Source organism: Orbilia oligospora (assembly GCF_000225545.1).
Source record: "Orbilia oligospora ATCC 24927 unplaced genomic scaffold scaffold00110, whole genome shotgun sequence".
Taxonomy (NCBI): domain Eukaryota; kingdom Fungi; phylum Ascomycota; class Orbiliomycetes; order Orbiliales; family Orbiliaceae; genus Orbilia; species Orbilia oligospora.
The window spans coordinates 87,147-99,926 of NW_011645667.1; the positions used below are offsets into that span (position 1 = coordinate 87,147).

Consider the following 12,780-nt stretch of genomic DNA (forward strand, 5'->3'; position numbering starts at 1 on the left):
AAAAAAAAGCTGTCATAGAGGAAAAAAAAAAGATTCAAATTCAAATCCAAAAAAAAAAAATAAATACCAAATACGCAACAACCTAACTTCCAAAGAATAATACGTAATGATATGGAGAACCTACCAAAGGAATCCATAAGACAGGTAAACCCTGTTTTAGAAAATCCTGGAGAGTAAATTACAAGTGAATGTATGTTTTAACTGTAAGGATGTTGTGTTCGAAAGGAAGCTTTCCATCCCTCCTAGCCCCCCCCTCTCTCCTCCCTCCCCGCAAATCCGTTTCTCCGTTCCCCCGCATCTAACCAAATTAAGAAGCCCCAACCTCCAGTTTCCGATCCCTGGTTATACAATAACCCTCCCCCTCTCGCCGCTCACCCGCATTTCTCCATTCCATAGCACTCCCCAAAAGAGTAAGTTACCCACAATCCAAGAAGTTAACCGCCCGTTTCGTACGTGCTCATGGAGTATGAACCTAAAGTATACGGGAATTGGGGTTCACTGTCTCCAAGGGGAGACGTCAGACTCCGCAATAGAGATCATTAGATCCCGATAGCTTCCTTTGACCTCCTTTCTCAGCCTGCTCACCAGGTCCTGCTTGTACATTCGACTGTACCTCTGTTTTACCTCGGCAAGATGCGGTTTGTTCCAATGGATCCTGATCAGGCGCGAGATTAACAGGTGATTCCTGGTTCCTGCCCCCACCATTGCGTCCTCGAGGAGTTTTGCATCCTATTTCCTCCGAACGAATACATAGACGTTAGCACATGCTCCGAAACACCTTTTCGCTTCCGCATAACCCGACTTATAGAAATAGAAGGAAAAAAGAAAAAGAAAAAGAAAAAGAAAAAAAAGAAAAGAAAAAAAAGATTGGATAGGTATAGGCTTACCCGCTCAACTTTGTCTACGACTCCATCCAATATATACAACAATGTATCCTTCATATGGCCAAAGAAGGCTCTAGTAATCAAGTCCCTCAAACTCTTTCCGGTCTCTAATCTATATTCATCCGCTACGGCAAGGATATAACCAGGCGTATTCAGGGCCAAAACCTGACACAGAACAGTAGAATTCTTCGAAAAGAGATTGACCGTCGGTGTCGACGTTATTATCCTTTGCACATCAAGTCGGACCTTCGACCGATCCGGTGGGGCATACAAATGATTCGGATCCTTTGACAAACTCGGTTCCATCCCCATCTCGAAGAGGGTTTTGGTACCCATACTCAAGTCGGAACGAACATAGTCCTCCATATGTTTGAAGTGAGAACTTCGGATGTATGATTTCATCGATTCGAGTTCGGGATTGGTACGACCGAATATGGCTTCCGTTAGGAGGGCTTCATTTGTTCCACTTCCCTTTACGGATTTGACGACCCAGTAACCTTCGGAACTCACGGGGCCTAGTAGGATGGCTATGGCGGCGGTATTGAAGTGTTTACTGTTGGTATCAATGAGTTTGTTGAGTTTGTTGGAGCGAGAGGTATCCTTGAGGGTTGCGAGGAGGTCATGGCCGGTGAGGTTTTTGTAACTGATGAGGACATTTCCTAGATGTTCTGGGGATCGGTTCGTTATGATGTTTATGACGGGTGTATGGTGGAGGCCGCCGACTTTATATTTTCATTCATTTATTCATTTAGAAAATGGATTATAAAAATTAAGAATATATAAAAATATATATATTAAAGTACGCAAATGAAAAAAGACAAAACAAAAGATGAAGACAGTAAATTGCATTAGACCATCTAGGTGGAAATTTCAATACCTCCAAAAGCATCACGGATTCTTTGAGCATCTTCTAATGCTAGATCATTATTCGGCCTTGTACCAGTAGATGGGATGTTCGGAAGACCAAGTGGACCGGATATCGAATGGTGATGACTGTGGCTGTGATGACCTAACCAATTTGGCGGTTGAGCGGGAGCGGGAGCGGGAGGTTGAAGAGAACTGGAACCCGGTACAGCTGGGAAGGACGCGGTGTAGTAGTTCTGGTAGTCCTGAGGGCTGGATGGCCAGCTCATGGGTCGCTGGGCGGGGTCGTAGGGTGGAGGGGGAGGTTGTTCACGTGATATGACTGGGGGTTGTTGATATGGTGATGATGTTTGGATTGGGGGTAGTTGTTGACTGGGGTCCTGCCATGTCGGTTGGTGGTGATAGGGGGGGTAGTAGCCTCCGTTGCTGTTACTGTTATTGGACTGGTCCCAGGTGGGTTGCTGTTGATACTGGTATTGGTATTGGTATTGGTACTGGTTCTGGTTCTGGTTCTGGTTCTGGTTCTGGTACTGGTTATAGTTCGGATCCTGGTGTTGTTGATGTTGATATTGGTTATCCTGGCCGTGGAACATGTTGCTCATTACTACTATAAGTACTTCTTATACAAGGAGTACTTATTAAGTAGGTATTTTATAGTAGATATCGGTAATAGGTAAGTATATAGTATTGTCTATGGAATCTAGAGATTAATATAACAGTGGGAGGGAAACTAGGTATTTATGGTTCCATGTCTGGTTAGAAATGCCAATGTTGTCAGCCAAGAGATAATACATGTAACGAGGCTGTCATGATTGCGATTGCCATTGTAACTGATTCCCTTTCCCTTCCCTTTCCCTTTCCCTTCAACGGTTGATTCGATTCTCTTGACTTGGCTGTTTGATGAGGTGCGGTGAGGTGTATTGGAAGGCGTTCTGTTCTGTTCTGCTGCGTTCTGTTCCAACGCGAACAACGCAAAAAGGATGCATTGCATGACACGACATTAAGTACTTAAGTAGATATACTCCTATCGGAGTCGACTCGTCTGTGGACCTTGGCATAGTAGTTATTCCCGGTACGGTAACTACTTAAGTACTTAACCATTATAGTCCGGCATAGTCCGGCATAGTCCGTCACAACCTGTTCAGTAATAGTCCGGTACCGAGAATATTTGACGATTATTTGACGATGGGGGAATGCATTGCAGATGTGTGGTAGTATCGAACACCTGAATTAAAGTGGACGAGACTCTCTCTCCTATTTTAAGGTTCCATTTTAAGGTCCCGAACGAAAAGCCAATTGTTTCCGCCAAGCAATTCTGCTCAACCTTCAACCATCTCTTCTCCTTCATCTCCTCTGCATAGCACTTCCGGTTCTACCTGCTCATCTCTTTCTTCATCTTCACTTCTCTTCGCTCGCTCGTTCGGTTTTGGTCCATCGACAATTCAATTCTCTTGTCTTTCTTCTATTGCCAAGGACAGAATTGGCTTTATATTAACCGTACCTTTTTTTTTCACCTGCAGTTTGACGACGGCCAAGATCCACCCCCAGCAGGTCAAAGATCCAGGTCGAGATTTCCTTCCCGCCAAACAGATCCAGCCCGTATAGCCTTTACCAACCAACATTTACCCACCCACCCCGGTCTCAATACTGAATACTTTCGCCAGCTATATATCCTTTTTAAGAGAATATATTTCCTTGTTGGACGACGAACGGAGGGAGAACAATGGAAAAGATAAATTTAAATTTAAATCTAAAGCCTCTGGCGCACTTTGCTCAACATGTCCCTCCTCCAAGAGCTCTCGCACATGTCTTCTTAAGAACACGCTTCCTCGTCCTCGCCGTTATATGCACAATCGTCCTTCTTACATGGGGTCGTCTATCTTCCACAGCTTCGTCCATAGAGTATGTTTTTTCCCCTTTCCAAATTGTCTCCATTTGCAATCAATTAATTCTACGCGAATTTCATTACCTCCCACACCCATTATTGTTTTTCTATTTTTTTTCCCTTTTCTATCCACCTTATAACAGAAAGGGATTTGGTCAAACTAACTGATATCTTTTTTTTTTCTTAATTACCAACAGATGGGCTTGCTACGGACCTGGTCTCTCCCCCTTGGAAATATCCCCTGGCGAATTCGCTGCATGGCACCAGCACAAGAATACCCCTATCCTCACCAACAAACACGATCCAATCGACGTAAATTCAAAGTCAATCGGTAGCTACAACCTAAACAAAATCACCACTGGAAAAGATGCCGTTAAGAATAGAGAAAGGGTCTTGCTTCTCACCCCGCTGCGAGATGCTGCTGTTTTCCTCCCACGATACTTTGAAATCATCTCGAGAATAACCTACCCCCACGAATTAATCGATCTGGGATTCCTTGTCTCCGACTCCACAGATGATACCTTAGCGATCTTGGCAATGGAGCTGGATACCATCCAGTCGAATTCCGACCCAAAAATCCCATTCCACAGCGCTGTAATCATCGAAAAGGATTTTGGTACCCACTTATCCCAAAGCATTGAAGACAGGCACTCCTTCGAAGCTCAGGGCCCCAGGAGGAAAGGAATGGGCAAGGCCAGGAACTTTTTGCTCTCGAGCACCCTGCGACCTGACCATTCCTGGGTTATGTGGAGAGACGTCGATATCACCGAATGCCCCGAAACCATAATTCAAGATTTTATCGCCCACGACAGAGACATCATTGTTCCAAGTATGTTTCTTCCATCACCTACCCTCCTATCCCCAATTTTGAGAATTATAGCTAATTTTCTGGTGATAGACATCTGGTTCCACCGAATTGATGAAGAAGGAAATGATATCGAAGGAAGATGTGAGTTTTTATCGATTTCAGCTGTTCTGTATGCAGCAAAAGTTAATGTTTTCTTTTTTGTTGTAACGTCTAGTCGACTACAACTCCTGGATAGAATCGGATGAAGGCCGAGAGCTTCGAAAGAAACTCCCCACCGACACCGTCCTCGCCGAGGGATACAAAGAGTTTAATACAAGCCGAAAATACTTGGCCTTGATGGGCGACTGGAGAAAAGATAAGGACGCTGAAGTTGAGCTTGATGGAATCGGTGGTGTCACAATTCTTGTCAAAGCTGATGTTCACCGTGCTGGTATGTCCACCATGTGTTCCTGGAACTCTTCTTCAGGGAATTCCACGATTCCAACGGGTTATACTAATTAATCGATCTTATTTTTCTATATAGGTATCAACTTCCCATCCTATGCCTTCGAAAACCAAGCAGAGACCGAGGGGTTTGCCCGCATGGCGAAGCGCGCCGGCTACAAGGTCATCGGGTTGCCAAATTACGTCGTATGGCATATCGATACCGACGAAAAGGAAAAGATCAAACAGCATGCTGTTTACCGTGACAGCCGATAATGACGCCTAGAATCCAAAGCATTCGCATTTGGTAGTTCTACGATACACGCTTGACGAAATAATTAATCAATTGTCTAAACCCCCCAAACCCCATCGGCTGGGGACATCATGCCCCCCTTCTAACCCCGACGCTGCATTCTTGTACAAAAGTTTCCTGTCTTTCTTCGAAAAGGCTTTTCATCTATACTTTTTTTTCTGCTTTTTGCTAGTGGGTAACGCTTTTGGGGAGTATTTTTTATTTCTCGATAATCTAATAATCTCACTGTGGGGTGGAGAAGGGGTTTTCCATTTTATTATTTTCTATTCTACCTTTCTATCCCCCTTCATTTCGTCTACAAAACCTTACCTCCTTCAATCATAACGATGATTCAGGCACCTGTCCCCCCCCTTTTTTTTTTGCTCCATGGCTTCCATTGGAGGCATCTTGCCCTTTGTTTCTTTTTGTCATAGACTAGGGGATGTTTTGGTTGTTCATTTTTTTCTTCTTTCTCTTTACTGTCGGGTTAGGGATGGCGCAGATATACACTCAGGATTGGATTCCTCAACTCGAACTTTTTTACCCTGCTTTGTGCCACCTTAAAAGCTTAAGTTTAGTATATATAACGGCTTCTATGACATACAATTCAATGCAAAAAGGTCAGAGCTCGATGTAGCAAGCAGCCAAGCCGGATCGCGACACGGATCCTTAACACCCCTTGCTAATGCAATGCAGTGGTAACATCGATACCTTGGCCAGACCACCAATATGATATAACGTTATTACTATAGATCCTTCCCCATCCGCGTTATCTTTTAAAGAAAAGACACATTGCATACCTCTTACTTTGAAACTTGCAAGGAGAATACACACATCCTCTTTTTTTTTTGTGCTTTCTGAATAACAAAACCCAACACGAAATATCCAACAAAAAACTCGAAAGCAACTTCTCAACAATGTCCTCAACGGCCCCCCTTCTCGAGAGTCGAGATGTGCCGCCGCTTCGTGGAGACGGGAAGGGGGTTTATAGGATACATGTTATTGGGAATAGCGGTAAACATTATACATTCCCTTCCTCCCTACCCTAGTATCTGCTAGTATGTACACTCAAGTAGTTGGGTAGCTACTTTGATGTATTTTCATGAAGGCTATAAGTTTAAGACATTGGTTGACGTTTTGAACAAAACTTCAAGGCACGGGAAAGGTACACAGATTCTCTTACCCCCTCCCTCCGTGTCTTTTATATACATCACCTCACCTATATCATGGACCCTTATACCCCCCCCCCTCCCCTCTAAAATACATTAAGTACCTAAGCACTTAAAAAAGGAATACAAAATAAAAAAAATGGATAGTCAACCCTCTCCCGCCATCTTGCCAAAACCTTAAACATCCCGTACATCCCCCTCGACGAGGTCTTCTGGAACCCGAACTGGTCCGCCCCTTCGAACGAGGAGTTTCAATCCCGTATAGACATCCTACTCGATCAACATCGAGATACGGGATGGGTTATCGATGGGAATTATTCGAGAAGAATGGGCGCGCGTGTTAGGGATGAGAAAACGGATTGTATTTGTATGTACATGTCCCTTCTCCTTCCTTTGATCTGATATAGTACCTCCCCCTTTCCGTCTATCAGACCGTTGTTTTATTACGATAAGAATACATTTATTTATTTATTTATACCATGTGAACCTGGTGGGGTGCACGGGGTGAAAAATAAAATAAAAAATATAGGGCTAGATCCCCCCTTGATTCTCTACCTCCCCCGCATAATATTCCGCACGTTTCTCCGCCTGTTTGGGTTGACACCCAACTGCGCCCCGGGTTGTGAAGAAAGCTGGAGCGGTGTGTTCAGCCTTAACGACAAAAGTATCATTTGGTGGTGTGTAACTCATCATGGGTATTGTCGCGAATTGGGCGAGAAGTTCATAGCGGAGGAAGGAGCTGTAGAGGATGGTGGGAAGATTAGGAGGATTACGGGATTTGGGGGAGAGTTGAAAAGGTGGATTGGGGAGGTCGAGGGTATGGTAGGCAAGGAAAGTGAGCAATCGTCATGAGGGTTTTCTTCCTCTGGTATATTATTTATGTTGGTATGGTTATTCTTGGAGGTAAAATAAACTGTATTTTTAATTTACGAGAGCAGAATGATAGAGAGATAGAATGATAGAAGAAGAGAGCGAAAATTTTACAATCTGAAGGATGGTAGTTATGTATGTATGATAGATAATGGAAAGTATAAAAATGAAATAATAAAATAGCAAATCGCGGGACAAGGAGGTGTATCTATTCTGGGTTTGCTTCGCCAAGGTGATAGAAGGGGAGCAAGGAAACAAAACAAAGTGGATATCACTGAAAAAGACGCCATAGAAAGTAAGGACGACGTTAAAGGAAAGAAACAGGGAAGAAAGGCCAAATAATTTGCCAGTGTAGGGCCCTTAATGTACAATCGCTGACTTGGTGGTGAAATGAAGAGGGGGAAACGGGGGCTTAAAGGTTCTTTTTACACAAAGAATGCAAGTTTATGCAGACTAATGTTTTGTTTAAGAAAAGTGGTAAACTGTCGTCAGTATCTGGTGTTAATTCAAATTAGAGAATTACTGCTACTCTTGTTGTTGTTTGCTCTTTGCAGTGGCTTCCTCGTTGACGACAACATTGCCAGACTTATCACCTTCGCCGAAGAAGATAACTTCAACAGTGAGATCGTCTCTGCGGTACCGTTAGTATTCCTTCTATCAATATTTCAGGGCCAGAGAAAAGAGCCTCTCACCTGTATCGACGCGAGTATGGCGACTGAAGGGTTAGCAAAGCACACAGCATATCACTATCCTTCCCACCGAGTGCATTTCTGACTAGATGAGTGGCGCAGTTCTGGTCTTTAATAACGAATCGATCTTCCGGCGAGCTGATGCCCCACTGTCTCTGACGGATTGGAACCCGTTGACCGGCATCGTCTTGATTACCGTCATGGTTTGTAGCAACTGGAAGAGACTTCTTATCATCTCCACCCCAGCCAAAGATGCTTCGGAGCCATGATTCTCCAGCAGCGCCCCCCTTGACTTTCTTTTGATCTTCCAACCATTTCCCAACCAAACCTACGACCTCCTCGTTACTCAACATCTCCCAAAGCCCATCGGTAGCTAGAACCAAAAAGTCACCTTTCTCGGGTTGGATCCGGGTTGTCGTAACTACGGGCTCAGCAGTGACGTATGGCGGGGTCTTGAGCCTCTGGCTTGGGGTTCGGCCAAAAAACTTGCTTTTGATCATGTTCTGTGTTTCAAGGCTCCATTTGTAGATCGAATCACCAAAAGCTCGGGTCGGCTCTAGTCCTCCTAGGACACGGCCATTTGAGACAGCATACTCCTCTCCGGGGTGTTCGCTTCGGATACGCTTTGCTTCCTCCTTGTTCGAGCCGGTTTGGTCAGTTGACAAAGCTGTTGCGGCCCATTTACCATTATCCTGAAGCCTTCCCAACACCGCTCTAGAATCACCAGTGCATGCAACTCGTAGGAGATTGGTTTTGCTGTCATAGAATGCTAGGAGGGCACAAGAGCCGGAGAACGCTGGCGCTAGCAACTCAGCAGCTGCAGCCCTTGATGGGGCCTTGGTTGCTTTTTCAACTGATTCGTGGATGATTTCGTTGTCGAGGCGGAGAAAGCCGTTCTTGATGGCAGCATCGATAGATTCAGGGCTAGGAAGTTTGTTTTCTAGACTAGTGCTTGAAGCCTTGTAAGTAGCATTGAGTTCCCGGGCGACGAACCCAATCAGGAGCTGTCGTAGCTTCGCGGATGTATACCATCCACTTTAAACTCGGATGTTAGTTCGTTGCACTTGAAATCCTAAAAGATAGACGGGGCGTATACCTGTGTCCATCGAAAACACCCCAAAACATCCAATCCGTGCTCGCTTTGGCATCGTCCACCGTCCCATCAACAGATGGAACCTCAATGATGCGCTCAGCATGGTCATCCTCAATCGGATCATTACTAGGAAGCTGAACGACATCATATCGGTAGACACCTCTATCTCTACCCACCAAATAGGACTCCTGGTTTTGCCTTAGCTTGGTGGAGGCTTCGTCTGGCGTGAGCATTTCCAACACCTTCCTTCCGCCGCGGCCATCTTCTTTTGTCAACGGCCCATCTCCTGTAATCGTGCCAGTGTAGAGGGATTCATGGTCGACAGCAACAATCTTCCTAATCCTCACGTCTTCCTTGGCCCCGGCAGCAAAGGCATCTTTGTCACTAGGATTTGAAAGCAGGGAAACTTTCGCTAGGAACGGGTTGGATCCTTTCGATGCAATATATGCAGATCCAAGAACCAACGAAGAAACGATGGCAAGCGTAAACTTCCTTACGTAGGAGTTCGAGCCTGTCCCACTTCCACTGCTCCCGAGAGTGCTAGTGGTTAGAGCCCTGGTAGCACTGATATTTTGCGGGGGACGGTTTTTGAGCAAGAAGCCTGGAGCCCTGCGGGCGGAGGCGACTGCCGCTCTGACTGCCGCTCGTTGCATTAGAGCGGCGATAACGACGATGGCTATCGATGTGAGTACAGTTGTTGGAACGATAAGATCTTTATACTGTTCGGATTGAAGAGTATCGATAAGGTCCGATACCCAGGGAGGGAAGGAAGGTGGAGGTGGGGACTGTTTGGAATCCAAGGTGAAGGTTGTTGGAGGAAATTGGGGCTAGAGGCTTTATGGGTTTCCGTGACTAGGGTTCGATGTCGAAAGTAACTTATGTGCTTGGAAATAGACAGCAGCTGTTTTTCTTTTCCTGCTTTTCTTCTTTCCTTCTTTCCTTCTTTCCTTTCAGATCAAGAGCATGGAAGCGAAGCCGGGGATTCGTTTAACTCCTGGACTTTAGACTACGCTGTTCAAAAGGGGGAAGTCGAGAGTGACGGGATGGAAGTAGCGATCAAACTTCCCGGCAGATACAGATAGATACACGGCTTCTCACGATAGTCAAGGGAGGATCTCGGACCCGACGGCTTGCTTGTGCGGGATGTGTGATGGGTGGGTGAATGTACGGGAGGATGGATGATGTCGGACGGGTGATGATGTAGGTCTGATTGGTTAGATGGAGATCGTGGAGATGCGGCCTGTCAAGTGGAGGTGTTGTGTGAAGCCAAGGACCACCAGCTGACCCAATTATTCACTAGCAATCTAACAGATGGAACAAAGCACGTGAGCCCTCGATTCTTGCCCGTTGTGAGTGAGGTCGACAAATATTTGGATCTACTTAGTCTCGAGGCTGTTTCGATCAAGCAAGCGGGCCATACTTATTTATATAGGCATGTATGGGGTTGTATATTTATGTTCATGTGAATGTCTTAGCACATAACAATGCAAAGCGATTCACAGAGATACCTAGACTCGTAGCCAAACTGTACTGTTGGCAGTCTTCGAATCCCACATCTATAGCTACTAGTATCATCTTGGAGACTAACAAAGAAGACTATGATCATTTGTTCGTTATATTATCAAGTTCTGAAAATATCGTGTAGTCCGAATATGAATTGTAATATCAAGAACCCTCATGCCCTCGAATTCAAGCATATGTGTTCTCAAGTTAGCTAAGCGAGGGGTGTCTGTTACACATCCAGAGCTAAACCTTTCACCTAATAGCGAGCCGGGGTTTTCTCTCTCTGTATTTGCAAAATTGGGGGACCACGGTTGGGATATTTCGATTTCAATCATTCAATTCTATTCTAATTCATTATAGATACAAGCATAGAAGGCGAACAAGTCAAAAGGATGCGCTAACTCCTCTAAATGCATATTGCGTAAAGGCATTACGGCGCCCAGTGGCGTTTCCAAACGTCAAATTCGGCATCTGTTCCACGAAATTCAAAGTCTACTACGGTAATATCCTTAAAACCCTCGTTAACATGGGGTTCCTGGAATTTAGACTTGAAGGTCCGGAAGGCCATGCTCCCCACCGATGTTCGGTTTTCGGGATTCAACGACTTCATACCAGAATATGCCCTGGCACCATCGTTATGGTAGCAGAGCGTCTCTGAAGTCGTCAGATATATGCATCTGAAAGTAGCACCTTTGACTTTATCAGCCACGCCCTTCCAGACCGCTCGAGTATCTCGTGAGGAATTAGTAGCATCTATATATCGTTAATTACGTGTTGGCTCTCCTAAATTTATTTGTATTTGTCGGCTTACCGATTACAACGCTTTCGCCTTCCTTCAGAAAACCTTGGGCGGCTTTGATGCACTTATCTTTCGTTTTTAGAATATCCTGATTGATACGCTCGTAGCCAAGAGGTACAAGGTATTTTCTCGTAAGTGTGGATTTGCCGGAACCTGGGCGGCCGCAGAGAACCACTACTTCTAAGGGATATTGCTTCTCGAAAGCTACTGAGAGTTAGTCGGTCCTAAAATCGTCGGGTAACCTGTCCTTACCTGGGGCTACGGTCGACCTAGGTAAACTAGCAGGGTCGAGATCAAGTTCATATGGCCTCGGCTCCTCATTCAAGAACAACTCCTCTGGTGTAAGGAATTTGAGGCCAAGGTTTTCCGCAAATTTCCTTCGATATTGTCAGCGTGTAGCATTATATGGTGGGGATTTTCTAAAACCCATACCGATCACCGGCAGAGAAGTCTCCTTTTCTCCCAGCGGCGTCGCCAACGAAAACCGAACTGTCCATGTCAACCAAGGGCGCATCTGCTCCTAGTTCAGAAAGATAGTGTTCGAACATCCCTGTCCGTGGTTTTCGATAGCTATCCGTTTCAGTCGCGGCGTAGACATGGATAGGTAGATTTAGAGCTGTGACAATGTAGTTGATCTTCTTCTTCCACTCCTTTAATTTATCATCGGCCTTCGAGCCACTGGCCTTCAAACCATTTTGGTTTGTGAAGATGACAATTCGGTATCTATAGAGTATGAATTAGGTACGGCGAGTTACACTATGCGGCGACTATATCATACCCGTCTTCAAACATCTCCCGGAGCTTCGATGGTACGGTTGGATGCCACCACTTCCAGTCTTCGCCATCTCTGGCAAATGTTTTGCCACTCTTGGTAGATATCAAATTGGAGTCCTTGATAGTAGTATGTTAGCCTTTAGTGCTATATTAACGAACATTCCGCCCTTACCAAATCGAATCCCGCAAATTTAATTTTGCCATCGTTTAGTGGCGCGGTCACGGCCTTCGAAGACGATGCCACCGGTTCCCATAAAGCAGCGAGCAAACTTCCATGTTTGATAAATTCAATGGGAGATGCTTTCTGGGAGGTTGGAGTGAAGAAACTAGTTGCGGCAGCAGAAGATTTGCCAGCATTGGGTCGTTTCACCGGAGGCGGAGAGACTGCCCCATCGTTCTCCTCTGGGGTTTCTTCTCTGGCCTTTCTTTTCCCTTTTGGTGGCATTTTTCTTGATGTTTGTTGAGGTAGTGTATGGTATTGCAATTGAGGATAAGAGAACTGGTGCCAGCTCGGTTTATATGCTAGACGTGTGCCGACGCGCTTTGAGAGGCGTTGGTGCGCGATCACGACGTCGACAACGCGGAACCACGAGGAGACCAACCGCATTCCCTCATATTCGTATTCGGATATGCTGAGATCCAATCATCATGACAGAGTCACAGTTGTTGTTTTGCCGACGAACCCAAGTCTGGAAGTCGTGACTCTACATTAGTCTAGTTCAAGACT

The 12,780-nt window shown here is 45.4% G+C and overlaps 4 protein-coding genes across 4 annotated transcripts; 1 reads left to right on the plus strand and 3 right to left on the minus strand.

Moving 5' to 3' along the window:
• Positions 1-495: 495 nt before the first annotated feature.
• On the minus strand, positions 496-2,341 carry AOL_s00110g31 (uncharacterized protein; the record flags this gene model as incomplete). Its single annotated transcript, XM_011126721.1, has 3 exons — positions 496-729; positions 888-1,606; positions 1,762-2,341. 3 exons carry the CDS (start codon positions 2,339-2,341, stop codon positions 496-498), a joined length of 1,533 nt encoding a protein of 510 aa, XP_011125023.1.
• A 1,130-nt stretch (positions 2,342-3,471) lies between these two features.
• On the plus strand, positions 3,472-5,140 carry AOL_s00110g32 (uncharacterized protein; the record flags this gene model as incomplete). The annotated part of the gene is made up of 5 exons (XM_011126722.1): positions 3,472-3,650; positions 3,831-4,462; positions 4,532-4,582; positions 4,656-4,871; positions 4,965-5,140. The coding sequence occupies 5 exons, from the start codon at positions 3,472-3,474 to the stop codon at positions 5,138-5,140; spliced, it is 1,254 nt and encodes a 417-aa protein (XP_011125024.1).
• Positions 5,141-7,720: 2,580 nt separating this feature from the next.
• On the minus strand, positions 7,721-9,630 carry AOL_s00110g33 (uncharacterized protein; the record flags this gene model as incomplete). The annotated part of the gene is made up of 3 exons (XM_011126723.1): positions 7,721-7,826; positions 7,888-8,919; positions 8,981-9,630. 3 exons carry the CDS (start codon positions 9,628-9,630, stop codon positions 7,721-7,723), a joined length of 1,788 nt encoding a protein of 595 aa, XP_011125025.1.
• A 1,280-nt stretch (positions 9,631-10,910) lies between these two features.
• Positions 10,911-12,498, minus strand: AOL_s00110g34 (uncharacterized protein; the record flags this gene model as incomplete). The annotated part of the gene is made up of 6 exons (XM_011126724.1): positions 10,911-11,233; positions 11,292-11,483; positions 11,532-11,656; positions 11,712-12,002; positions 12,058-12,170; positions 12,226-12,498. 6 exons carry the CDS (start codon positions 12,496-12,498, stop codon positions 10,911-10,913), a joined length of 1,317 nt encoding a protein of 438 aa, XP_011125026.1.
• Between the last annotated feature and the right edge of the window lie 282 nt (positions 12,499-12,780).